This window comes from Podarcis filfolensis (assembly GCF_964270895.1).
Source record: "Podarcis filfolensis genome assembly, chromosome: 16".
Lineage (NCBI taxonomy): Eukaryota > Metazoa > Chordata > Lepidosauria > Squamata > Lacertidae > Podarcis > Podarcis filfolensis.
Window position 1 is genome coordinate 12650242 of NC_139620.1, and position 27454 is coordinate 12677695.

Below are 27454 nucleotides of genomic sequence, written 5' to 3' on the forward strand. Positions count from 1 at the left end.
TGCATGTGCGAGCGGTGAAACCCAGAAGTAACGTGTTCTGTTACTTCCGGGTCGCCATGGAACGCAACCCGAAAATGCTCAGCCTGAAGCAACTTTAACCCGAGGTATGACTGTACAGTCAAACATTGGAACTCGAACGTAATCTGTTCCAGAAGGACATTCGAGTTCCAAAATGTTCAAGTTCTGAGACGCGGCTTCCGATTGGCCGACAGCTAGGTTTTTGCACAGCAGAAGCTGCATCGGATGTTCGTCTTCCGAGGATTGTTCAAAAGCCAGAGCATTTACTTCTGGGTTTTTGACGTTTGGGAGCCAAAACGTTTGGCAACGGAGCGGTGTGAGAACCGAGGTTTGACTGTACTGTGATAATGACACATGACAGACCTGTAACTCCTGTTTTATTATTGCTGTTATTTAATGTACTGTAATTTATCTATCTCCTGGACACCACACACACAGATCACCAGATCCTCCGACCATTGCAATGTTTGTTAGCCTAACTTACCTCACAGGTTGTTGTGGGGATAAAATGGGAAGAGGGAAGAAGCATGCATGTAACCTTCAGCTATTTGGAGGAAAGTGGAGATATACGTTAATAAAAATAAAAATAGTACATCGCATGTGGTTCTGGTCACCTCATCTCAAAAAGGATAGAGTGGACAAAGAGAGGTTGCAATGTTTGAGACTTTTTAGTTTAGAGAAAAAGTGAGTAAGAGGTTACAAGATATAAATTTATTACATTAAGCATAGTGTGGAGGATGGGCGTAACGAGAATTTATGTTGGGGGGGGGGCAGAACCGAGCTATTTGTGAAGTCACCGGCCAGTTAGCTAAGTTTTTCTATTTATTTACGTGATGAGGGGGACAGCTGCCCCCCTGCCTATGCCCATGGAGTGGAGAAAGTGGACAGGAAAAAGTTTTTTCTCCCTCATAACACTAGAACTCTGGGAAATCCAATGAAACTGACATTTGGAAGATTCAGGACATATAAAAGAAATGACTTCTTCAAGCAATGCATAGTTTAAAAAACTATGGAACTCACTTCCACAGGAGGCATTGATGCCATGAACCTAGATGGCTTCAAGAGGTTTAGACAAATTCATGGGGGATAAGGTTATCGATACCCACTAGCCTGGACGGCTATGTTCTGCCTCTACAATTTGCTGGTGCAGTGCTCTTGTGCTGGAATCCTGCTTGCGGGCTTCCCACAGGTTGGCCACTATGAGAACAGGATGCTGTCCTAGATGGGCCATTGGCCTGATCCAGCAGCTTCTGCCTATGTCCTGATGATTTCTATTTACAAATCATTATTTATAAAGTTGCATATAAGTTAGCATCTTTTTCTGCAAATCTGCGCAGAAGCGGCCTGCTTTTTTTTTAAAATGTTTTTAATTAAAGATTTAAAGGTACTGTATCCTCAAAAACAGGATGCTTCCCCAGCACGCGCTTCCAAAGCTCCTCCCTGGCGACTCTGAAAGAAGCCCGACCTCTTCCGTCTGCTTCTCCCAAGATCCTCCCTTGGGGAGAAAGCGAGAGAGCGCGTCCTTTCTTGATTCTCCACCCCTTGGTCTCTTGGGAGTTGTAGTTCTCTTGGACTCCCCTTACCCAGTTCCGTGGGCGAGAGACGGCAGCTGCTCGGACTCCAATTCCCAGCATGCACCCTTCCCCAAGGCTCCTTGCCCTCCTCCTTTCTCCGCTTCATGCCTGCGGCGACCCCGCCTCTTGCCTGCTCCGAGATGGGGCGGGAAGGAGGGCGGGAAGGAGGCGGCTCCGTGTCATTCCTTCGGCGGCGGTAGCTGCGAACGGTGTCAAGCTGGCGGCGGGCGGTAAGGGCCCTCTTTTCTTAATCGAATTTGGATCAACCAACTTTTTTGGGGGGGTTTAATATCCTCTATGGGGAGAGATAGGAATATATCCCCCTCCCCATGGAAAATAAGGCCTCTGTGGAGAAACTGTATGAACACCCCCCCCAAAGATGGGGCAGGGGAGCCTGGGTCCCCTATAGGGATGAGGTGCCTCTGGAGCAGATTGCAAAGAGCCCCATATAGTGACCGGGACCATTTGTGGAGGAAATGCATGGAGCCCCCCCTCCCTTTCCAGGGAAAGTGGAAACTTACTTTCCTTCCCCAACCTGATGCTCTCAAGATGCATCGGACTGCAACTTCCATCCGTGATAAATACTCATGGATAATGGGAATTGTAGTACTAGATGCAAACTCCGTGGTAGAGCCAGAATGCCTCTGGAGGCCGAGTTGGGGGACTGGGGCATGGTAGCTTGTTTGGTAGAGCATGCGACTCTTAATCTCAGGGACGTGGGTTCGAGTCCCATGTCGGGCGATTCCTGCATTGCAGGGGGTTGGGCTAGATGACTCTCACGGTCCCTTGCAACTCTACAATTCTGTGGTTCCTGTTGTTGTTGGACTCATGTCAGCCCCAGGCAGCATGGTCAACAGTCAAGGATGATGGGAGTTGTAGTACAACAAAATCTAGAGAGCCACACTGCCCCATGGATTGAGGTTAATATGGGGAGAATGCAAACACCCCATTGGAAGGGGGTAGTTTGGGTTGCTCCTGTAGGGTTGGTATAACACGTATAGAAGTACCTTCATAAGAATGCAGCGTCTAGACACAATTCTTCCTCTCTTGTCCCTCTGTGCACAACCTGAAGGTAGTGAGCCTTGCACAATTCTCTATTTTGAACTTTCAACCACACGTGTTTCTGAAGTTAGGCACCACTGTTTTCAGTCGGGCTCACTTCTAAGAAAAGTGTGAGCAGGATTTCTTCTGTGGAAGCTCAACCGAGATGGAGTATGGAAAGGAGGATCTTATTTTCAATGCTATTTCCTTGTCTTCCTTCATTAAATCACCCGTGTTTAGCATCCGCCTCAAACATGCATGCAATGCAGGGATGTTGTGCTTGGACAAGCCCCTCTTCCAGGTTTGACAGTATTTGGCAGGCAAATTCCCGGACCAGTATTTCAGCATATTTCTCAATTGTTCACTGCTCACGCTGCTACCATGTTGGGCGAGATCAGCGATCCAGGTGGTGTGGCAATTTTACCTTTCACCAGACTCCTGAAGAAGGTTTCTGCAATGGCAACTTCTTCACGCACAAAGCACGAGTCTTAAACTGCTTCAGATACTGGAAGGGTTGCATTATCTTGCGTAAGCCTTTCCATTCATGCAGGTCCACATGGGGAGGATCTTCTCTGCCTCCCACTGCCATGGACGGAAGTTTGGTTGGTGGGTAAGTGGGAGAGGGCTTTCCCCACAGTGATGCCCCGAAAGCTGGAACTGGACATTTGCTGAGCTCCTTCCCTGATGGCGTTTCAGCTCCAGTTTAAAACTTTTATTTCAACGAGCCTCAGTGGAAGGGCTGCAGCTCGGTGGCAGAACACACATTTTCCATGCAGAACTCCTTAGGATCAGTCTCCAGTGGCATCTCTAGGTAGAGCTGGGAGAGACCCCTGCCTGAAACCCAGGAGAGCTGCTGCTGGCCTGTGCAGACAGTCCTGAGCTAGATGGACCAATGGTCTGACTTGGCGTAAGATAGCGTCCAGTGCACCTTTTAAAATATTTGGTTATGCTCACTCACAATGTTTATTATGCAGTTGTATTGGCTTTCTATATTTTTATGTGTTATAAGGGCATAAGAAGAGCCTGCTGGATCAGACCAGATGCCTGTGAGATGCTCACAAGCAGGACATGAGTGCAGCCACTCTCTGCCTGCCTGCAGTTCCCAACAACAGGCATTCAGAGGCATAGAACATAGCCTTTGTGGGTGTTAGCCATCAATACTGCTGGGATAGCTCAGTTAGAAGAGCATGAGACTCTTAATCATGGGTTCAAGCCCCAAGTTGGGCAAAAAGATTCCTGCATTCAAAAGGGCTGGAGCAGATGACCCATGTGGTCCTCCTCTCCTCCATGAATTTGAACAATCCCCTTTTAAAGCCCTCTAAGCTGCTGACCATCGCTACCTCCTGTTGTTTTAAGCATAAGACCAATTATGGATGTACACTGCTACCAGGATCAGAGGCACGATGCCATCGAATACTGGTTGCTAAGATTGGGGAGAGTTGCTTTCTCGCTTGTGGGTTTCTGAGAAGCATCTGCTTGCCACATAGGACTTTGTTTTGGTCCAGCCTGAATGCTTCTGAAGCTCTTTCACCAGTTCCAAGTTGCCTTGGGTGCTGTTATGCCACTGGAAGGCACAATATCATTTAATGAGCAATGACAGTAATTGAATTAAGGCGTTTGTTGCCACGAGGCGTAGCTAGCTGGTGGTTCTGTGAGCTCCGATGATATCAAAACAGGGGTTTGCACAACGACGTGGAACATGGGAAGCTGCCATATCCTGAGCCAGGCTATTTGTCCCTGTAGCTCAGTATTGTCTACACTGACTGGCAACAACTCCCCAGGGTTTCAGGTAGGGCAAGGACATTCCCACAGCTACCTGGGTTTGAACCTGGCACTTTCTGCATGCAAAGGAGATGCTGTACCACTGAGCTGTGGTCCTTCCATAGAGGAGGAGAGGTTTATTGAGGGCTATTGCCTGTGATGGCTAAATGGAACCTCCCTGTTTAGAGGCAGCATATCTGTAAATGCCAGTTGTGACTTGGGGAGCGGGGAGGCAAGTGAAATGGTTGTTGCCTTAATGCTTTTCTTATGAGCTGAGTTTGCAGAAACAGGGGTTCTGCTTTATTGAGGTGCTGGGAGACCACAGAAGATGCGATGGGTTGTGTAGAGATAGCACTTGCGTAGGCCTCTGCTTCATGGAGCAGAGGAGATGGTGGAGAGGCTTCCCTTCCAGACAAGTGTCAACGTCTGCTAAATGCAAAACAGGCGAGATTTCAAGGGAGCGGTTGAGGTTTCTGACTCACTGCAGGCAGCGGCTAGCTGGCAGAGCTCATGGTATGTGAGTGAATTGTATTAACCCCCCCCCCACTGGGTGTGTTCAGTGTTGCCTTTTTCCTTTCACGGAAGTTTTATGTTTCAGAAGAGTGTGGAAAACCCTCTTCCGAACTTGCGGCTTGCCAGAAGTAGCTTAGGGCATCTCTGACGAAGGTATTTTAGCAGCAGCAATCTTTGCAGGAGACATTTTAACTGGATTCTTCCCCCTGTTCCCTAGCTCCCCTGAAAATTGTCAAGCAGACGCAGCCAATATGTTTGGACCCATAACCTGAAATGTTGCAATGAATAAAGTCTAAGGGTGCGGATTTGAACTTGGGTCCCCCCAGTTCTTGTCTGATGTTCTCGTAACTACTACACAATATTAGCTTTATTTCTGCTGTTCTTGAGCAATCTTTCTTACCTGCTAGCAGCTGCAACAGCGCCAGTCCTTGCACACAGATGCTCTAGGCAGCAGCAGCCCACAGGGAAGGCCTAACAACAAATTCTGCATTATACTGCTTCTGATTATCTGGGGTTGGCAGCTTAGATCTGGAAATGAGCTTAATAAGCAGGTGTGTGTGTGTGTGTGTGTGTGTGTGGAACAATAGTTGTATTATTGTTATTATTAATTACATATATTCATCGATTTTTCAAAAGATGCCAAAAGTGTTTTCTTAAAACTAACATAAACATTATAACAAATTAACCTCAGAAGATGGAATCAGGATGGCTTTAACAGTTTGGAGAACTGGGCCAAAATTAACCAAATGAATTTCAAAAGGGACAAATGTAAAGCTCTGCATTTAGGCAGCGATAATCAGATGCACAAATATAGGATGGGGGACACCTGGCTTGCCAGCAATACATGTGAAAAGCATCTAGGGTAGACCACAAGCTTAGCATGAGTCAGCAGTGTGATGCAGCAGCAAAGTAAGCTAATGCAATTCTAGGCTGCATCAAGAAAGGTATAGGATCCAGATCAAGGGAACTTACAGAACCACTCCATGCTGCATGAGAAGACCAAGAGGTGATAAGATACCTGAAAAGCTGCCACATGGATGATGGAGCAAGCATGTTTTCTGCTGTTTTGGAGTGTAGGACCCAAACCAATAGATTCAAATTGCAAGAAAGGAGATTCTAACTCAACATTAGCAAGAACGCTCTGACAACAAGAGCTGTTTGACAGTGGAACCAAGTCTCTTGGAAGGTAGTGGACCCTCCTTCATTGGAGGTTTTTAAAGAGAGGTTGGATGGCCACCTGTCAGGGATTCTTGAGCTGTAATTCCAGCATAGCTGGGGGGTGGAATAGAAGCCCCTTGGGGCCCCTTCCTGCTCTACAATTCCATGATTCTCTAAGCCAAAATACTGACTGGTGATGTCTTTTTTATTTGCTTTATGAATGCCATTTTATTTACCTCAATGCTGTTTGCTGCCGTAATATTTTTTCCTTAATGTTGGCTGGGTAGAAATATTTTTTATTTTTTATTTGCAAATAAATCAAAAATAAAAGTTCCCTTGTGTTTAATTTCCTCCTAGCCTGTGCTCTTGCCGTGCTAAGAGCAGGTGGCCTATTGAATTACTTGGGCAGGAAAACAGAGGTTTTAAAGGTGATGTTAATTTAATTGGCCTATTTTTCAACCAGGCAGATAAGAAGATCAGAGAGGAGGCTGGTGTGGTCCTAACTCGACAGCTTGCAAACTGCTGAGTTCAGGGGAGAAAGAAAAAGGGTTCTTTTCGCGTAGCAAAAGCATTTCATTGAGGGGGAACCTCAGGTTGAGTTGCCCATGTGGCCCTCCAGACCCCTCTTTCTGGCCCTCTCCTGAGGAGGGGAAAAGGAGGGTTAGAAAGGATAGAAACCTGAGTGAAATAATGGTTCCTCCTTGGAACTCGGCCTAGTGAGCCCTTTGTTGCCGTGGAGACCGGATTGTTATGATCTCCTTGGGCCAGAGAGGATGGGTTTTGTCCTCTAGAAGCCCTTCTTCCTTTTAGCCTCCTCTTGCCCTCGTTGGTTTGAAAGCTCATGAAAGCCCAGAAGAAGAAGAAGAAGCCAGGCTTGCAACAGAAGCCGCGGCCCTCGAGGAGCTGCCCCAGTTTGCTGGATGCCACCCCCAGGCGGCCCATAATATCTCGCAGAGTCTGCCCGCACAGGTGGGCTCCTCTGACCCGGCCTCGCGGGGCAGTGAGTGGTCCCGGCCGCCAAGAGCCATGGAGGTGTGAACCCTCGCCTCAGGAAGTGCCTCTCCTGGATCGGTTCGGCTCCATGCACATGGATGGTGAGAAGTCAACGAGTGGGGCTCCTGTTTGCTGCGCTAATAATGCACAGGTCGATCTGTGGGGCATCCGGTGTGTATGCATGTGGGGTTTCTAGCGTGCCAGAATTTCAGTAGTCCTGGCAAGAATATTCCATCTGTGCCACTTAATACCAAGGTAGAAACACAAACACATGTACACATGGGTGTATCTCTCTCTGTATCTGTGCATATATTACATGTATTTTGACATTTAAATCCTACCTTTCCTGTGAGGAGCTCAAGGTGGCCTAGATGGTTCTTCTCCCCATTTTATCTTCCCAACAACTGTGTGAGGTTGGTTCTTTCTTTCTTTCTCTTTCTTTTTCTTTCTCTCTCTCTCTCTCTCTCTCTCTCTCTCTCTCTCTCTCGGTGGCCTAGATGGTTCTTTCCCCCATTTTATCTCCACAACAACTCTGTGAGGTTATATTTCTCTCTCTCTCTCTCTCTCTCTCTCTCTCTCTCTCTGTGTGTGTGTGTGTGTGTGTGTGTGTGTGTTTGAATCTCAATCGATCCAGGACTGGAGTGAGAAACTTATGTGGCTCCTGCCACTTGTTGATGGACTACAGCTCCCATCATCCCTGACCATTGGCTATGCTTGCTAGGGCTCATGGGAGTTGGAGTCTAGGGCTAGGCGATATCAGGTTTTCGTGATGTATCACCAGCTAAACATCGCAATAAAGTGATACATCACGATCTTGAAAATGATGGAGCATCATCCACCGGCCCTGCGAGGCACCAGGGTGAAGCTGCTACCACCATGCCCTCCACTGCCAGTGCCCAGTGAAGGAAGAAAGGAGGCGGTCTGCCTGCTTGGCCAGAGAAGAAAGTTAAGACGCCAGCCGGCTGACAAGCCCCACTTGTAATATACCTCTGAGTCCAAACGCTGTTGTGATCTGGCCCTCAAACTGGTCCTGGACAATGTATTGATACATCGCCCAGGCCAATTGGAGTCCACCAACATCTGGAGGGCCACGGGTTTTTCACCCCTGCCCTAGACTGATTGAGGTCATAGAATCATAGAATTGTAAAGCTGGAAGGGACCCAAGGGTCATCTAGTCCAACCCCCTGGAACGCAGGAATCTCAACTGAAGCATCTAGTACAGATGGCCATCCAACCTCAGCCAAATATGTTAGATCTGATCTTCAGCTTAACAAAACTGAAAAGAGTATGCTTGGTTAATTTTACTCCTGCGTGATTCTCATTATCTTTTTCCCCCGTGACAAAAATTACTTGAACTCAAATAACTAGATTATTGTGGGTGGGGGAATCAATGTGCACTTTATGTGGTTTAAATGCTATATCCAATCAAAGCTTTCCTTGGAAGCTGTTATGGCTGAAATACCTGTTAATGTCCTGAGACATGACAATTCAACAGCACAAATCATTTTACCTTATTTACATGCAAAGGTAAAAAAGCACTAGAAACTGCTGACATGCTAATCTTAGCATATCCAAAGAGTTGTGTGTTTATACCAGGGGTAGGCAACCTAAGGCCTGTGGGCCGGATGCGGCCCAATCGCCTTCTCAATCAGGCCCGCAGACAGTCTGGGAATCAGTGTATTTTTACATGAGTAGAATGTGTCCTTTTATTTAAAATGCATCTCTGGGTTATTTATGGGGCATAGGAATCCGTTCATCCCCCCCCCAAAAAAAAAATATAGTCCGGCCCACCACATGGTCTGAGGGAAGGTGGACTGAAAAAGGTTGCTGACCCCTGGTTTATACCATACCGTACAATTAAAGCACATGGAATCTTGGGAACGGTGTGCTGGGAATTGTAGTTCGATGAGGGATAAACTATAGTTCCTAGGATTCTTTGGGGGAAGCCATGACTGTTCAAGTACTATAAACATGCTTTAAATGTATGGGGTGGGCAGGCCTTGCTAGCCTGGCTGTTGTTGTTGTTGTGTATTGACACCCAGCCCCCTTTCTCTCCTTTGTACAGCTGGGGATGCCATGGGGGGAACAAAGCCTGGCCCAGTGCAGATTGTGCTGGTGCACAAAGACCAACACTCCTTTGAGCTGGATGAGAAGGCGCTGAGCCGTGTCCTCTTGGCTGATTCTATCCGGGACCTCGATGTGGTGGTGGTGTCCGTGGCCGGTGCCTTCCGCAAAGGCAAATCCTTCCTCTTGGACTTTCTGCTGCGTTATATGTACACACAGGTGAGCCATCCCCCTGTTCACTGGTTCATTGTCTGCCGCTATTGTTAAAGGTCCTTTATTAATTTACAAAGCCCAGAACGACCTAGGGCCAGTGTACCTCAGGGAACACCTGAATGAACCCTTACAGCCCATCTCAGTCCTCGAGATCATTTACAGGAGTGTTGTTGACTGTTCTCCAAATTGATGAGGGTCATTTAACAAGGAATCAAGCCTTTAGTGTCACCAGCTCAATCCTGTGGAATACTCTGCCAGCAGAGATTCAGCAGGTGCCTTCTGTGCCAACTTTTAAATGCCTGCTGAAAACTTTCCTAATACCTCAGGCTTATGCAGGCAATTAAGAATGCATCTTTCTGCAATACATAGCTGATTTCTGATTTTGACTTTTGATATGATTTTTATTGTGTGGTTTTATGTACAATTGTTGTACATTGCCTTGATTTTTTTAAAAAAATGAATAGCAATATATAAATATTTTTTATAAATAAAAAATAAGCATTATTTAAAACAATGCACCTGGAGCTTAAGAGAGAATTTTCATAAGTAAAACAAAATGGACACAAGGCTCCTATTTGCAAAGAGCCTACATTCTGTTCATCTTCAGTCCCCAAACTTTCGGTGGAACCATGCAATCAGGTTTCGTTTGGGCTTTTTTGCATCATATGAGACCATGTTTTGGTTCTGGTTTGTTTTATTTAGCTAGAGATAGAATCAACTGCAGTTCTGCAGGTTTGTAATATGACTGGAAGCCTTTGTCAAAACTGAAAGCAGGAGCTGTTATTCTCTTACAGGGGACACGTGGGAGCCTGATGGCTCATTCTTGTTGTACTACAGTTTCCTTATTTGTGCTGTTTCCCTGTTGTTCCACAGAAAGAAGGGGGCAGCACCAATTGGCTGGGTGACAAGGATGAACCCCTGACAGGCTTTTCCTGGCGCGGTGGATCTGACCCGGACACCACAGGCATCCAAATCTGGAGTGAAGTTTTCATTGTGGAGAAACCAAGTGGAAAGAAGGTATGGGGGCAGTTGAGAAGGAGTTGGAATTTGATTAAAACGGAAAGCGAAAACATTTCTTCACCCCTCCATGGCCACAGTAGGAAACCTCAAGACTGAGGGTCAAATGTGGTCCTCTGCTGTGTTCTGGTCTGTTGCCCATGGTGAAAGAGGCATGGCTGGTCAAAGGTTTCTGCACCATGGACAGCTCCAAGTGAGCAACTTTCTCCAGCAAAGGTCCTCCTGCAGACTGCCTCCTCCAAGCTCCACCCCTTGGGAGAACCTCAGAACCTTAAAGGGCCAACCCTGTTGTCTGAAGATGGGTGCTCCTCCATGCCATCTCCTCTCTCCTGGTGCACTTCTGACACGGCAGGACTGCTGATGTGCAGTGGGAAATGTCTGGCTTTTTTTCTGGCTCAGGAGAAGGTGTCTGCGAGGGTCCAGGCTCTTTCCTTATAGCAGTTTTAGAAATTAGCCAGACTGTTTTCACACAATAATACCCCATCCTGTAGAATTCTATCAGTTATATTTTAGCTCCACAATCAGAATTTCAGGAACAAAAATGCTTTTTCTGTGCAGCCTGAGCAGTGCCTTAAAGGCCCTAATGGTCTGGGAAGTGTCTCTGGGAGCTCTTGTCCCATCACTTCAGACCCCATGCTCTCCCTAACTTCCACAGCCAGCTCTGAGCCCAGACCCAGCTCCCCATCTGGTACCCCTGCAGCCTCTGTGCCTTTTTCATGACACCCTCTGGTCCTTGCTGTCAGGTCATCTGGACTCTTCCCCAGGACACATTGCTTCCCCAGCCACCCCCACCCTTAAAAAAATAATAATCCAGCAATGACTGAGTATGTTCAGAGAGCACAGAATGCCAGGGGGTGGGGAGAGTGGAAAACGGGGTGGGGTGGGGTGCAGGGAGCACTGGAGCATCTCTTGAGCCTGATGCTCTCACCTGTGCTTCCAGGTGGCGGTCGTGCTGATGGACACCCAGGGAGCTTTTGACAGCCAGTCAACAGTCAAGGACTGCGCCACCATCTTTGCTCTCAGCACCATGACGAGTTCTGTTCAGGTGAGTGCCCCCTGTTTTTTGGTTGTCGTTTGAATAAGGTGTGGCAAGGGCTTTCACCATGGGCATGTGATGGGACTCACGCCTCCTCATTGATTGGAGGGGAAGGCGGCTACAATCAAGACAGGAAAGCCAAAGCTGGGTTGTTTCTGGGAAGGCAGTCTGTGTCGCTAGGCCTCTCCTGGCCTTGGAAGTGTGTGTGTGTGTGTAAGCGTGTGTGTGTAAGTAAATATATACAGTGGTACATCGAGTTACAAACACCTCAGGTTACAAACGCTTCAGGTTACAAACTCCGCTAACCTGGAAGAGTTACCTCGAGTTGAGAACTTTGCGCCAGGATGAGAACTGAAATCGTGTGCCAGCGGCGCAGTGGCAGCAAGAGGCCCCATTAGTGAAAGCACACCTCTAGTTAAGAACAGTTTCAGGTTAAGAACGGACCTTCGGAACGAATTAAGTTCATAACGAGAGGTACCACTGTATATTCACCCATCCAATTAGAAGTCTGAGCTTGGGAGCCTTTTGGAGACCTGAGAGCGCTATATTTAATTATGTATATTTAAATCCCATCCCAGAAAGTGAAAGCTGGCAAAACAGAACAAGATCTAAAAACTCGGTGGAATTTTGTCCTGTTGTTTCCCTATTCATCCCTGGGCCCTGAAGAAAGCCTGGTCCAAGGTTTCCCAAACTTGGGTCTTCAGCTATTTTTAGACTACAACACCCATCATCCCTAGGTACCAGGACTAGCGGTCAGGGATGATAGGAGCTGTAGTTCAAAAATGGCTGGAGACCCAAGTTTGGGAAGCCCTGGGCTAGTCTAAGTGAAAGTATCTAGGAATGTAGGGAGCTGCCTTATGCTGAGTGAGGCCATTGGCTGACTGTTGCCTCCACTGACCGAGAAGCAGCTGTCCTGAGTTTCAGCCGGGGTCTCTTCCAGCCCTCCCTGGAGATGCCAGGGATTGAGGCTGGGACCTTCTGCCAGATTAAATCGGTTAAGGCAATCTTTAATGAGCCATAAGAGTCTTTGTTGCAACAGGCGAAGGCAGCTGCTCTTCTGGATTTTTTTCACCACTGCAGCTGTCCCTTTCCCCCTTTTTAGATCTACAACTTGTCTCAGAACATCCAGGAAGATGATCTGCAGCAGCTACAGGTAGGTGATAAGAAAAACAAGAAACACATTTCCCCTTGCAATGTTCATGGTGCTGTGCAGAACACAAAAGGGGATACAGTTGTTGTGGTGGTGGTGGGTGCTATAATTCCTATTTATTTATACTTACTGCTTGATGCCAGGATAAGCTTCTAAGTGGTTTCCAAGTAGAACAAGCTCTAGTTCTGCTTGCAGGTTACTGTGATGATAATCTGGTTGGCCACTGTGAGAACAGGATGCTGGTCTGATCCAGCAGAGCTCTTTCTGTGTTCTTTATACTTTCTGAGCTCAAGCCGTGAGAGACCCGGAGTCAGGGGCACACCTGTTGCTGCCATTCCCTTATCAGGGGTTCTCAAAGCGAGTGTGGCAGGAGAGAATGGCAAGTGTGGCAGGAAGGTTGAAGGACCATCAAAGAAACACTTAAAGATTTCAGTGTAGTGTAGTATGGTATAGTCCCAGTATAGGATAGTCCTGTATCAAAATAATTTTTATTTATTTGCAGAATATGGATATATTTTCAAAATGAGAGCAGGAGCATCGAGTGATATTGGTGTTGTTTCTTTTTGTTTTCCAATGCATTTCTTATCAGTAGAGAAGTGTGGTGCAAGCAATTTCTTTTTCTGAGAGTGTGGCCTGGGTAAAAATTTTTTTTTGAGAACCGCTGCTTTAGATCTTTAAACAAAATTCAGCATGTTTTTGATTTCCTTTTGTAGCTCTTTACAGAGTATGGACGCCTGGCCATGGACGAGAGCTTCCTCAAACCATTCCAGGTATGCATCTGAACAGATGGGGCTGGGCCAGGAGGTGGGAGACACACATACAGTCTTGGCCAGTGGGCCCTCACTTCCCGCAGTCCATGCACACCCCAGATTTGCACAGTCTGCAGATTTGTTACTCCACTGTACAGAAGCATGATGCAGATTTCAAGGGTCAGTGGGGAGAAATGGGCAGAGGGGTGGTTTTTTCAAATCCCTGCTCAATGACAAAGCTTATTGGGCAACCTTGGAGCACTCACAGTCCTTCAGCCTAACCTTCCTCACAGGGTGTTCTGAGGATTTTTTTTTTTCAGGGCGTGGGTTGGGGAAAGGACAATGCTCTGAGCTGCTTGCAAGGAACAGTGGAGTGCAATGAGAGGTGGATCGGTTTTGTAGAACTGAACTGAGCGGTGAAATTAGATTTTCTGTTTATACCACACCCATTAGGGTTTCACGGGCATTTTCTCTCCCCTTCGATCATTTTCAAATGGAATACAGTGGTACCTCAGGTTACATGCGCTTCAGGTTACATACGCTTCAGGTTACAGACTCCACTAACCCAGAAATAGTACCTCGGGTTAAGAACTTTGCTTCAGGATGAGAACAGAAATCATGCTCCGGCAGCGCGGCAGCAGCAGGAGGCCCTATTAGCTAAAGTGGTGCTTCAGGTTAAGAACAGTTTCAGGTTAAGAACGGACCTCCGGAACGAATTAAGTACTTAACCCGAGGTAGCACTGTATTTAGAGTTGAGTTATTCTCACTCGCCTGACATATTTCCGGTCCCCTCCAAACATCCTTTTTATGGTGCATTCATGATCGGTTGTGTTCATGATGGGGGCAGTTAGATGTGGTCCTGCTTTCAATCCTTTGTGTTTGCAAAAAATTCTAGGTGGACGTATTGCTTCATTTCCCATTGTTGCCTGTCCTATTACTTCCCTGTAACTTTTCATACTGCAAATGTCCCAGGGTGGGTGGTGGTTGTTGTTTTTTACCCACCTTCATTGCACTGCAAGGCTCGTAGACAGCCAAACCAGGATGAATGCTCCTTGTTGTTTAACTGCCAACCCCCCTAAACAAATCAGAAGGAATGCTCACTAAAGATAATGTCACATGACCTCTTCAGGCATCACATCCTTTCTATGGCACATTCGTGATGGTTTTTTTGCTTCTGATGGTGTCGGGGTGGTTATGTGCAAAGAGTGCCTCCCTCTAGACAGCGGTAACACTGGGGAAGCCTCGCCGCACATCTGTTAAAATGGAACAATGTGTGGATGGCCCAGTATAAAACCCATCATGAAAGCACTATTATTGCGTCAATTATATGTTGCAGAATACAGTGGTACCTTGGGTTAGAGACGCTTCAGGTTACAGACTCCGCTAGCCCAGAAATAGTACCTCGGGTTAAGAACTTTGCTTCAGGAGGAGAACAGAAATTGTGCGGCGGCAGCGGGAGGCCCCATTAGCTAAAGTGGTACCTCAGGTTAAGAACAGTTTCAGGTTAAGAATGGACCTCCAGAATGAATTCAGTTCTTAACCTGAGGTACCATTGTACTGTACATCCTTCCCCAAAATAAAACCCCTGCCAGTCTGGGGGGGGGGGGCTTCCCATTTCATTCAGGGGAAGCAGAGCTTGCTCCCATGGAGGGAGGTCTATTTCTCTCATGTCCTCTTCATGAGCTTCTCACTGGGGCATCTGGCTGTTCTTTGCATGAAGCAGGATGCTGGACTATAGATGGACAGTGTCCCCATCCCTGGTTTACTGGGTTAGGTTCTCAAGGGGCTCTCCCAGCCACACCCGCCTCTCTGTCTTCTAGAACTGAGCCAAACTTACTCAGAAGATCTGTTTTTGAGGGCCTTTCTCAGTCCTCCCGCCTCTCTCGCCCCATGCAGACCCTGATGTTCCTGGTCCGTGACTGGAGCTTCCCATATGAGTACCACTACGGCCTGGAAGGTGGCATGCGTTTCTTGGACAAGCGCTTGCAGGTAAACAAACAAACCCAAAAGCAATTGAACCCCTTGGTGGAGACCTGGCGGAGAGGAGGTCGTCATGGCATGGAATTATTAGGAAAAGTAACTACAGGACTAGAACCTTCGCTGGGTTTTTATTTTAAATGAAAGTTGACAAACTCAAGGATACTACCACGTTGCAGCATGCAAGCACCCTTCTCTTTAACTTTGTCCATTTATATTTCCTCCAATTTGGAAATTAACATCGTTCTTAACTTGAAATTTTTTTGTGTGTATTCTCTCGGCGTTTAAAAAAAAGTAAAGTGTGAGATGACTTATGGTCCTTCCCACCATCAGGTGAAATCTCACCAGCACGAGGAGATCCAGCATGTCCGGAAACACATCCACTCCTGCTTCACCAACGTCAACTGTTTCCTCCTGCCCCATCCAGGCCTCAAAGTGGCCACCAGTCCGAATTTTGATGGGCGTCTGAAAGGTATGGGCCCCATGTTGTCCAATGGCAAACTCAGCAAGCCAGGATTAGAAACTCTGCTTTGTTCCCGGTTTGCAGGGCGTGGAAGCAGCAGGTGAAAAGGCAAAACTGTGATCTGGTGGGCGGGCATTGTTGTGCACGAGCCCGAGGGATCTGAAGGATCTGTTCACGTACCACCAAACCATGGTTCGGTGGGACTAGCCCTTATGTTGTCCCACAAACCAATGGCTAAGCTTCCTTAACCATGGTTTGGTGTGATGCAATGTTTTAGAGGTACCCAAGGGAGTGCTTGTACAGTGGTACCTCAGGTTACATACACCTCAGGTTACAGACTCCGCTAACCCAGAAATAGTACCTCGGGTTAAGAACTTTGCTTCAGGATGAGAACAGAAATCGCGCAGCAGCGGTGCGGCGGCAGCGGGAGGCCCCATTAGCTAACGTGTTGCTTCAGGTTAAGAACAATTTCAGGTTAAGAATGGACCTCCGGAACGAATTAAGTACTTAACCCAAGGTACCACTGTATGTGCTTTTGTGGAGGGGAATATTTTATATATATATGTAACTTTCCAACAAGGCTATTGAAATTCTGTGGCCTGTATGCCAATTGACTTGCTCTCTCAAATTTGCATAACTGATTTTGCACACTTCCTCACTTTCCATAATTGTTTTGACTTCCACTAGTTTGCTTTGGGGCTCAGTTCAAGACACATGCTTTGACCTTTAAAAGCCCTAAAGCGTTTAGGACCAGAATATCTCCAGAATTGTTTTTGCCCATATGAATGTCTCGGAGGTTCTGCTTTCAAGGTTCAGGTACTTCCACTTATCTGAGATAAGCCACAGGGGGTTCCTGGGAGAAAAAGTCTCCTGGTCTGTATTTAGACAACCTCCTGAGAGAAATGTGCTTGATTTTGTTTAACTGGGTTTTTGGAGGATTCTCATTTGATTATTCTGCTTCATTTTTAAATAGCTCAATTTTTCCTGCAATTGGTTGTCATTTTAGGTTTTTATCATATTGATCTTTTTGTGTCATGTACTTTGTTTTTGTATTAAAAAACCCAGTATATTTATCTGACATAATTGTGATTGGGAAGGTCAAGGAACTGTATTGCTTTCCAATTCAGCTGCTTCCCTGGCTTTGAACACAAATTTTCAAGAATAGCTTTGCCATCAGAATCTCTGTGGAGAGGATACTTGAACTGATGATGCATAAATAAACATATTGATTGTGTAATGTGTGCTGTATATGTGTGCCACTGGACAAGTTACTGTAGTTATATGTAGCTCTGGTATAATAATAATAATAATAATAATAATAATAATAATAATAATAATAATTATTATTATTATTATTATTATTATTATTATTATTATTATTTATACCCCGCCCATCTGGCTGGGCTTCCCCAGCCACTCTGGGCGGCTTCCAACCAAATATTAAAATACAGTGGTACCTCGGGTTACATACGCTTCAGGTTACAGACTCCGCTAACCCAGAAATAGTACCTCGGGTTAAGAACTTTGCTTCAGGATGAGAACAGAAATCGTGCTCCGGCGGCACGGCAGCAGCAGGAGGCCCCATTAGCTAAAGTGGTGCTTCAGGTTAAGAACAGTTTCAGGTTAAGAACAGACCTCCGGAACGAATTAAGTACTTAACCCGAGGTACCACTGTACAGTAATATTTACATGAAAACCAATAGAAATTATTGGGAGGTCGAGAGAAAAAGAATAGCTTTGCCATCATGAGGACTAGAATTCTCAATCTTTTTTTTAAAAAAAAGAAAGTTGATTTCCTCAGCTGCCTTTTGTGTACCTATTGCTGTATTTGGTGTGTTTTTTATGTGGAACCGCAGAATTCCAGCTATCCGCCAATGAGAGCAGTTTCCTTCGATTTTCTCCTACCCCCTGTCTATCTCTTTTCCGGCAGACATTGCAGATGAGTTTAAAGAACAGCTGCAGAAGCTCATTCCGTTTGTGCTGGATCCCAGCCAGCTCTTGGAGAAGGAGATCAATGGTTCCAAAGTGACCTGCCGGGGCTTGCTGGAGTACTTCAGGGTATGCTTCGTTTCTTTTTCTTTCCCCCCCTTTAAGGCAGGGGGTGGGGATCTCTTGTGCCTTGGGATGTCGTGGGACCCCATCAGCTCCAGCCAACTCTGTGGTGCGGCTGCATTTGGAATTCTGTATACGGTTCTGGTCGCCTCACCTCAAAGAGGAGTTGGAAAAGGTTCAGAAAAGGGCAGCCAGAATGAAACAACTCCCTTATGAGGAAAGGTTCCTGCGTTTGGGACTTTTTAGTTTAGAGCAAAGGCAGGTGAGAGGTAACATGACTGAAGTTTGTAAAATGATGCATGGCACATTTAAACGCTAGAACTCGTGAGCATCCAGTGAAGCTGAATATTAATGGTAATTCAGGACAGGTAAATGAAAGGACTTCTTCATACAGTGCGTAGTTAAACTGTGGAACTCCCTGCCACAGGAGGCAGTGATGGCCACCAACTTGGACGACTTCAAAAGAGGATGAGACAAATTCATGAAGAGAAAGGACTAGCGATGGCTACTAGCCGTGATGGCTATGCTCTGGCTCCGCAGTTGGATGTGAGGACTGAGCGTGCTCCTGGGGCATAGAATGTTGACTGCCTGTTAATGGAAAGAAATAGAAAGCCAGAGGGGAAATGGAATGGAGTATCCTGGGAGAGGGCACGACTGGCTAGATCGCTGAGCAGGATCACTCCACAATGCAACATTTTGTTGTAGGTGTCGCTTGTTTCTGGCAGCTAGTACTTTTACCACCTAAGACTCTCTTGTTTTATTCTTAAGTTACTGTATTGAATTGTTACTAGACATTCCAGTGGAAGAACAAAATAAGTTTGCCAGTCCCAGCTATAATAACTTTTCAGAGGTTGTATCGCAAATGTATCCGCTAAGTCTGATAGGTTTCTTTTTCTCAGTGCCTTTGGTCAGAAGATTGTCTACCTGTTCTTAACCATCCAAACAGAGGATCTGGCCATTTGAAGGAGGAGAGAAATATAGTCCCAGCCACAAAGCTAGAATTCACTATTAACTGCTCCATTTGGAAATATCCTCTGTTTATGTGACTCAGACAGATTAAACACCACTCCTTCTCTGTTTGATAGCAGTTTCACTGGCACTGGGTATTCCAACATCCTCCCATGACTCCTTAGCAGCCTCCTGTAATTCCAGCTTCAAGATTCAGTCTGTTCTTTTGGATCTCAGTTTGTTTGTTAACTAATTGGTGTTGGTATTCTTGTTACTGGCAAATGACTGTAGCTGAACACTGTTGACCTTTCCTCCCTCTAGGCTTATATCAAGATCTACCAGGGGGAAGACCTGCCTCATCCCAAGTCCATGTTGCTGGTGAGCTTTGCCTGGGGTAGCAAGATACAGTCAGTATAGACACTGCTGAGCTAGGTGGACCATTGCATCTGTGGGAAGAAGGGCACATTGCTTCCTTTTTAAGAGGAAGGCCCTGGTTCACTGGGAGAGCACATGCTCAGCATGCAGAAGGTCCCAGGTTCGATTCCCAGCGTCTCCGGGTAGAGCTGGGAATAACGCCTCCTCTTTGGAACCCTGGAGAGCCACTGCTAGGCATTAGCAATCTAAATGGATCCAAAGTTTCCTATGTTATTTCAGGGCTAGATAGATCCAGAGGGGCAAGCTGGGTAGAAGGCAGCTACACAAAGCATGCCAAGGGGAGAAACTTGCTCAGAGGTTTTGCGTGGAGCTCAGGTGCCATACTCTCCACTGCCTCCCTCCACGCCGCACGCCCCCTGCGGTCTTAAGCCCCTCCCTGTTTGTGATGGGTGCTAGATTGACTGTCCCACAGCACTTGCTGATGCCAGTGTTTGAAATTTGTCAGACGCGTTTTGCACCCAGCTATCAGTCACTTGTGACCAAATTAAAGATGCCGAGGCACTAGGAGGCGCATGCCTGGGGATCCTTGGGTCTTGCCTGTTTTCACACACTGACAACACATCTTGTAGAATTCTATCCATTGTATTTTTTTCTGCACCACCAGAACGAATTTCAGGAGCCCAAAACTTGTATTGAAAAATATGACTTAAAAACTGTTTGGCCCTCAACTGGTAACTAAAATTCTGTTTTGGCAACTGCAACCTTGGTTTAAGGAGCCATTTGGCATCCAGCTTATATATCTTGAGTTTCTAACACTGGCTGATGCTGGTTAAGTGTTTGCAGTCTGGGACGTAGAACTCACTTACCTGCAAACAAGTCAGCTTTTCTTCACCCACCCTTCCTTCCTTTCTTTTTTTTAAGCAATGGAGTTTCTGGTCCTTATGATTGCAAAGGCATGTTTGCTGATCATGTACCCCAGTTTGGGGGGAGGGCATAAGATTGCAGAAGTGGGAAATATGCCTTGCTGGGGGTGGGGGTGGAGGGGGGCACAGATGGTGGAACTGATTACATCCCTGTGCTCATTTTACGATCTTTGCTCTCAGGCTACTGCCGAAGCCAACAATCTGGCTGCTGTTGCTTCAGCCAAGGACATGTATTACACCAATATGGAGAAGGTGAGAACGGAGTTGGGGCTGGGGCAATAAAATGGCAAGAAATTCACATTTTAAAGTGATGACCCAGAACAGTTAGAGAAGCTCCTCTTTAAACACCGCTCTGAATTGAAACAGTTGAGACCAGCAGGCCCAAAGAACAGAAATGCAACCAAGACAGCCCATCAAGTTATAAGGTAGTGGCATTCACGTCTGATATTTCCTCCCCAAGGTGGGGCACAATGACACTCTCTCCACAAATGGAACTCCCTTATCTCACCAGTTCCAAGCTATAGTCTGACCTCTGATGGGGCAGCTTCCTAGGACTGAGTTAAAAAGGATGCTTATAGCCAGTGGAGGTTGGTCTATTAGGGTGAATAGGGCACTGCCCCATCTATTTTAGTCCACATTCAGCCAACGCCCACCTTGCCTTCCTTCCTACTTGCAACCAGTCCAGGATGTGGCAGCTCCTGTTAAGTTTTCTCCTCCTTAGTTCAGTGATGCCCTTGCAGAATTCAGCAGCAAACAGGATGGCGAGATGCTAGAGTGAGTTGGTGCTGGCTGCCGTTGGCTCTGGCGCCGCCTACTGTCAGTCTCCTTGCCTTCCACCCAGTGAGCACTAGCCAGCGTTGTTCTTAGCCTGCTTTGGAAGGTTGGCAGTGTTAACACCTGTATCCCCTGTCCTGCCCCCCAGCTGTGTGGCGGCGACAAGCCGTACGTCGCGCCAGATCTCCTGGAGGAGAAGCACCGCGTGCAGAGTGCCATGGCCTTGAAGCACTTCCAGACCATCAAAAAGATGGGGGGCAAGGAGTTCAGCCAGCGCTACGAGGAGGAGCTGGTGAGGGAGATGAACAGCATCTACGAGGACCTCTGCAAGCACAACCAGAGCAAGAACATCTTCAACACGTTCCGGACGCCTGCCGCCATCTTCAGCCTCATCATCTCCCTCTACATAGGCTCCAACTTCTCAGACTACATCGGCCTCGGCTTTGTTGCCCAGCTCTGCACCTTTCTCGTAGGGATCCTCCTCCTCTGCCTCCTGGCCTGGGGCTACATCCGCTACTCAGGCCAGTACCGCGAGCTGGGCGTCATCATCGACACTACGGCCGAGTTCCTGCTGGAAAGGGTGAGTGGCGGCCTACAAAGCACCAGGTGGATTAACTGTGGAAGCCCTAGGAAATAGCCCCACATGGACCTGCGCTTCCATATGTAGTATTCTGTATCGCATGGCATGCAGGGACCAACAGAAACACCCACCGTAATGAAACGGTGCGATGGCAGAGGCAATATGTCTCTGGATCAGAGGCGTAGCCTGGGGAGGGCTGGGGGGTCGTGGTCCCGGGCGCAGATTTTGGAAAGGGTGTGAGGGGGTGCAACCAGGCACCCCCCATGACAGGCTCCCTCATTCACTGAGGCTGGGCCTTTGGGGCTGGGGCAGCGGCACCTCCTCCTTGCGGCTGGTAAAGGGAGGCCCTTGCGTGCCCCAACCCTAGGCTGGCTGAGGGCGAGGAAGGGGGAAGGGTGCTGCCGCTGCTACCTACCGAGGCAAGAGGCTCTGGCAGCTGCCTCCTCCTTTGCGAACAGGATGCCACAGCCCTCAGGTCTCTCCTCCTCACGAGGTGGCTTCAAGTCTCTTTCTCCCTCCCCTCGCTTTGCCTCACTCATAGCTGCCTCAGACCGCGGCAGCTCAGTCGGCGATGAGGGCTTGGGCTTGTGCGGCCACCTTTCGCTTTCTGGGCACCAACAACCCACATTACGCCCAGTTGCTGGAAAACATAGGCGGGGAGAGGAATGTTAGATCTGTCTCCTGCTTGTGAACTTCCCAGAGGTATCTGGATGGCCACTGTGCGAACAGGATGGTGGACTGGATAGGGCAGTGGCCTGATGCAGCAGGACTGTTCTTATGTTACTAACAGAATAATATTATTTATATACCGCCCATCGGACTGGGTTGCCGCAGCCACTGGGCAGCTCTCAACAAAATATTAAAAACACAATAAAGCATCAAATATTAAAAACTTCCCCATATGGGGCTGCCTTCAGGTGTCTTCTAAAAGTTGAATAGTTCATTTCTTTGCCGTCTGATGGGAGGTGGGGAAGAGGAGACCTGTTCAAAAGTGGGATCTTGCTCTCAATTCTGTTTTTTGCAGCACCTGGCCTCAAATAAATATGAAAAGAAAAAAATGGGGGAGGGAGGAGCAGGAATCTCAGTTCCTCAGAAGGCATTTGTGTGACTGAATGCCACCTGTTACGTCTTTTGACGATTCAATGTTTTGAATGTTATTCCTGCATTGAAGGGGGTTGGACCCCATGATCGTATGACCTAACCATTCTCCCCTCTCCCCAGGCCACCAACCGTACAAGCAGTTCCACTCAGGTTGCGGAAACAAGCAGCTCGTCGTCGTCCTCCAGGCCTCCGTCGTCTAGGCCGAGACCCGAGGATAAGAAAAGCAAGTGAGGTCTTAGCAGGAAAGAGAAAGCTACAAACTCGTGGCCAAAGCGACCGTCTCGCTGCAGCCTACAAACCCGGGAATCGCTTGCAGGGCTTCTAGAGAGCAACTCAGCCTCTGGTTCCGGATATTATTTGCTCCCTTCACATTTAATATTTCTTTCTTTTTTAAAAAAGGAACTGCTTCCCTTGCTCCCCTCCCTTTTAATTTTTGTGCACTTTAAAAGAAAAATCAGCTTTAACGTTCTGTACCAGTTTGTGCCTTGCCTGGGAGCTTTGGGGGGGGAAACACCCCCCCAAACGTCAGGTGCTGATCTTGTTCCTTCCACTACCCGCTTCTTATCTCTTTCTGCATATTCTTCTTGGGGATGGGAGGCAGCGGTTATCTCCCTCCCCAAAAGAACCACCTGCACCACTACCGGCAGCGAAACCTCCAGTGCTTCAGCTCATTGCAGCCATCTTGCTGGCGGGGCTTCTCCTTTGGGCATCCTTTGCCCCAAAGTGGAAGATGCGGATTTTGTGGCCTGTGCCAGGGCCAATCCGAAGCAACTTGTGCCTTTGTGACGCTGAACAAGCACCCTTGTGCCTGTGGCAGCGAAGGGACCCCTCACTTAGTCCTGCTGTTGCCTTAGAAAACAGTATCCGTAGGCTTTTTTCAGGGAAGAACTGATGTATTTAGCATCCTGCAGGCGCTGAGACTGTGGTCTCTGTCCTTTTGCCCCCAGTTCTGATCCTGCTTTCGCTCTCGCGCAGCCGTGATGCGTTGTGAGGGCTGGGGGACCGAGTGTGTCCCTGTGCCAGGCTCCAGGCAGGCATCTCTGTGGGAACAAATCAGCTGTGTGCACAGCCGAATACCCGTGGCAATGCTGAATCCTCTGTTCAGAGGGTTGCATCCAATGCTAGTCCTACGCAGGATAGACCCGCAAGACATGACTAACTCATTTATTTCAGTAGGTCTACTCTTGAGTGGGAATAGTAGGCTGCAACTCTCTGTGTACCGTAGAAGCTGGGGATAGCCACCAATGGTGCCTGCCAGATGTTGATGGACTACAACTCCCATAATCCCTGGCCATTTTTCTTGCTGCCTTGGGCTGATGCTGGTTGTACTTCTGTGATATCTGTACCCTGTTGGCTGCACTTGCTCTCGGCAGCGATCTGGGAATGTGCCTAGATCAGCAACCTGTGACCCATCAAGCCAAATAGCCATGTGTGACAGCCTCTTATTGGGTGGGGGGCAGGTTGCCTGTTTGGCACTTCGAAAAAAAAGTGTGTGTGTCCAGTCTGTGGGCTGGGTCAGGCTTGGTTGGACACAGATTGTGCAAGTCTGCTCTGGATATTGACCTGTGAGTCAGGTGAAATTTATTCCAAGAAGGCTGGGAGCAGGCCTAGGAGATCCATCGCCTGGACTAGGGAAAGGAGGATTGGCCAAGTGAGCTCACAGTCTTAAAGTCTTATTTGAGGGTGGGTGGGGGGAAGAGGAAGCAGACTCCCATTCTGCATAATGCTCAAAACAAAGCCCTTAACCCCACTAGCCTTCTCTCCCCACAAACAACGCCTGCCCCACCATGTGACCGTTAGAAAGTTCAAGTCTGCTTGGATGCCAGAAATGTCAGGTCAGAGGGTCTGGTTCTTGTTTCGGTTCCAACGTCTCTCCCTTATTCCTGTGCCACACACACACACAAAAATTATTCTGCTCAAGGCTCTTAGTTACTCCCGCCTCTTCTCACATTCCTGGTTTCCTCCTTTCCGCGCAGGTTTTAATAGCTTTATAAGGCCAGGGGTGGGGGCTCCCTTCTTGGCCTTGCCTTTTGCTGCTTTGCTGTCCCCTTTCCCCTTTGCAGCTGGAATAATATCCTGATCAAAAAGCACAAGACACTGACGGCTTCTAGGCCCACTGCATTGCGGAGGGAGAAACTGGCACCACACGGCTTAATATTCATTTCTGCTCTGCTTGTTGGGGTGGCCTCCCTTGCGTGGTCCCACTGAGCTTTGCATTCCATAGCTTGCTTGTGTTTTTGGTGAACCAGGTGTGAGGGAACTTTGGCGCTCCCATCATCCCTGGCTATTGACCATGCTTGCGGGGGCTGATGGGAGCTGTAGTTCAGCAACAAGGGTTCCCCCACACCTGTGGGACAGCTTTTCACGGTGCCCCTTTCCCAACGGCACATGTTTTGTGTTAACGGTTTACAGCGTGTGTATGCGTGCACACATGGGGCGGGAGCTGAAACATTTTCCCAAGGCTGTGATGGCAGTGAAGTCATCTGGGCGACTTTAGCTAGAGTTCCAGGTGGCTGTAACATTCCACTTGTTCTATTGCTCGTCGACGGGTAACTTAACTCTTTCTCACTTGCGTATAGGGGCACATTTGCACGATAACCTGGTTGCGGGGAAGGGATGCGTGAGTCGTTCTTGGCCTCATCGCTGTAACCTTTTGAAGAAATGGGGTGTGGGCAACCTGTTTGCACCTGTGTCTTTTTGAAGGGTTACGCCAGCAGCACAGAACAAGACGGTGCAACTCCTGTTGTCCGCTTTCTGCAACCAGGCAATGAGTAGTGTCAGCCTGCATTTAAATCTCCCTCCTCGCACACTCTTTCCCCCTCTGTATTGGATGTATCGTATAGCAAGGGGGTGCCCCTCTCTGTGTTGCCGCGTACCAGTTGAAATTGGCTTGCAGCTCAGATTGGTTCGGAAAGGAAGCTCTTTTCGGCTCCCTTTGGAACACACAGGTTCTACACAGAAGGGAGGGGGAGTGTTCAAATCGGGGACCTGCTGCTCCCCTGCCCCAAGAAATCATTCTGTTGATAACTGCCCATGTTATGTGCTCATACAGCCAGGTTGCGTGATCATTCCTTTCTCTTGTTGAGAGCATTTCCTTGCCTCCTCGTCTTAAGAACTCCCTCTGTGAGCTTGTTAGTCATTGTATTAGAACTTTCAGCCGGGGACCAGCACTGTGGGGGAGGGAATGTAGATGCCAAATCATATTTATAAAGCGCAAAAAAGAATTGCATTCCACTTTGCAACTGCAAAAATAAAGACCAAGATACTGAAACTGTGTTGTTTTGATTTGTGTTTGTTCCTCCCTCCCCATGTGTACACACACACACACACACACACACACACATTGTGAGTTGAATGGATGATGTGCATAACAACTGGCCATTATGCACATTCACCAGGCCTCATGGACAGTGTACATAATCTGTCCGTGGGGAGGGAATTGTGCATAATCTCCATCAAACCTTGGGGAATGTGCACATCTTGAGTGCATTTGAACATTCTCTGGGCAATATGCACATTCTCTGGTCAGTCTGCATAGTCACCCAGGAAACATGCCCATGCTTTCTATCTCCAGAAGCATGCAGTCTACCTACTCTTGCATGGGCCACAATATACCCTCCCACTGATCATTCATGGTTTGAACCAGATTCACACTTGCTAAGCTACAGCAACTCTGCAGCATCAAGAATTCCCAAATCTGGGTTTGCTCTTTTTTTCTACACCCAGTTTGCAGTGTATGTCCTTCCAGAGGCCCTCTTTAAATATACATATAAATACATTGGCAGCTGCGTTGTGTCGGGTGAGGCCGTTTGCCCAGCCTCCCCAGGATTGGCTGACTTTGACTTCAGCAGAGAATGGCCTCTTCTATCACTTGTGGCCTCATCCTCTTAGGAACTGAACCTGGGACCTTCTGCATGCAAATCGGGTGCTCTGCGCTGGGCTCCAGGAGTAACACATCATTTTGCATTTTAATTCCTGTTCAGTTCTCTCTGTGCCACAACTTACGTAGCCAAAACAGCAGCATCTTCCACAAAAGTGGGGCCTTTATTATTATTTGCTTGATAGGGTTGATGGGAGTTGCAGCTCAATAACATAGTTCAAGCATATGAAGTCAAGGCAGCTGCCAAGATCCAAGTGTCACGCAGAAGAAAGGCAAATAGTGCCCCGGGTGAGAACATCATTGCCATTGCACAATGAAGCAACAAGGCATTGCTTCATCAAGAGCTGGATTTAGGGGAGAGTGACCGGTTTGGTTGTACTGGGTGCAGAGCCTCGGGTGCATTGGTGGGGATGCTGCAGCTATCATTTAGAATGGGACACAAGAGGCGGAGGGGTGCCAAATTTGGGTGTTGTACAGGGTGGCGCTGTGGGTTAAACCACAGAGCCTAGGACTTGCTGATCAGAAGGTCGGCGGTTCAAATCCCTGCGACGGGGTGAGCTCCCGTTGCTCAGTCCCTGCTCCTGCCCACCTAGGAGTTCGAAAGCATGCCAAAGTGCAAGTAGATAAATAGGTACTGCTCCGGCGGGAAGGTAAACGGTGTTTCTGTGCGCTGCTCTGGTTTGCCAGAAGCGGCTTAGTCATGCTGGCCACATGACCCGGAAGCTGTACGCCGGCTCCCTCGGCCAATAAAGCGAGATGAGTGCCGCAACCCCAGAGTCATCCGCGACTGGACCTAATGGTCAGGAGTCCCTTTACTTTTTACAGGGGGCCAAGGTCCTCCAATGCTTCATCACTGCTCCAGTACATCACTGTTCACACCCAAAGGGGAGCACTTACTTTCTGGAGTGGCAAAGAGCCTTAGGATCTTCGCCAGACTTCGTCCTGATTTGCTCGTGCAAATGTCTCGTGGTAGTTAGACAAAGGACCCTTCCAGGCTGGTGACTGATTCTGCAGGTGTGTCCTGCAACATTTCATTGGTGCAATAATAGTGCGTCACTGGCAGGGTTTATGCCGGATTGTCCATGCATCATTCT

At 47.8% G+C, this 27454-nt stretch overlaps 1 protein-coding gene across 3 annotated transcripts; it reads left to right on the plus strand.

Annotated features, from left to right (window-relative positions):
* Positions 1–228: 228 nt before the first annotated feature.
* Positions 229–25751, plus strand: ATL3 (atlastin GTPase 3). Of its 3 annotated transcripts, none has more exons than XM_083591797.1 (13): positions 229–346; positions 9124–9341; positions 10209–10352; positions 11293–11397; positions 12491–12541; positions 13252–13308; positions 15184–15276; positions 15598–15736; positions 17658–17785; positions 19049–19105; positions 20206–20277; positions 20948–21379; positions 22601–25751. In XM_083591797.1, exons 1-13 carry the CDS (start codon positions 244–246, stop codon positions 22709–22711), a joined length of 1710 nt encoding a protein of 569 aa, XP_083447923.1. In that variant the 5' UTR covers positions 229–243; the 3' UTR covers positions 22712–25751. The 3 variants fall into 3 exon arrangements, with proteins under 3 accessions (XP_083447923.1, XP_083447922.1, XP_083447921.1); XM_083591796.1 differs by lacking the exon at positions 229–346 and adding an exon at positions 1636–1822; XM_083591795.1 differs by lacking the exon at positions 229–346 and adding an exon at positions 6534–7159.
* Positions 25752–27454: the final 1703 nt, after the last annotated feature.

Coding starts and splice junctions, on each gene's coding strand:
- ATL3 (XM_083591795.1), top strand. CDS start 6,907: ATGAAAGCCCAGAAGAAGAAGAAGAAGCCAGGCTTGCAACAGAAGCCG. Junction 15,277..15,597: donor TCTTGGACAAGCGCTTGCAG/GTAAACAAACAA, acceptor TCCCACCATCAG/GTGAAATCTCACCAGCACGA. Junction 19,106..20,205: donor ATCCCAAGTCCATGTTGCTG/GTGAGCTTTGCC, acceptor CTTTGCTCTCAG/GCTACTGCCGAAGCCAACAA.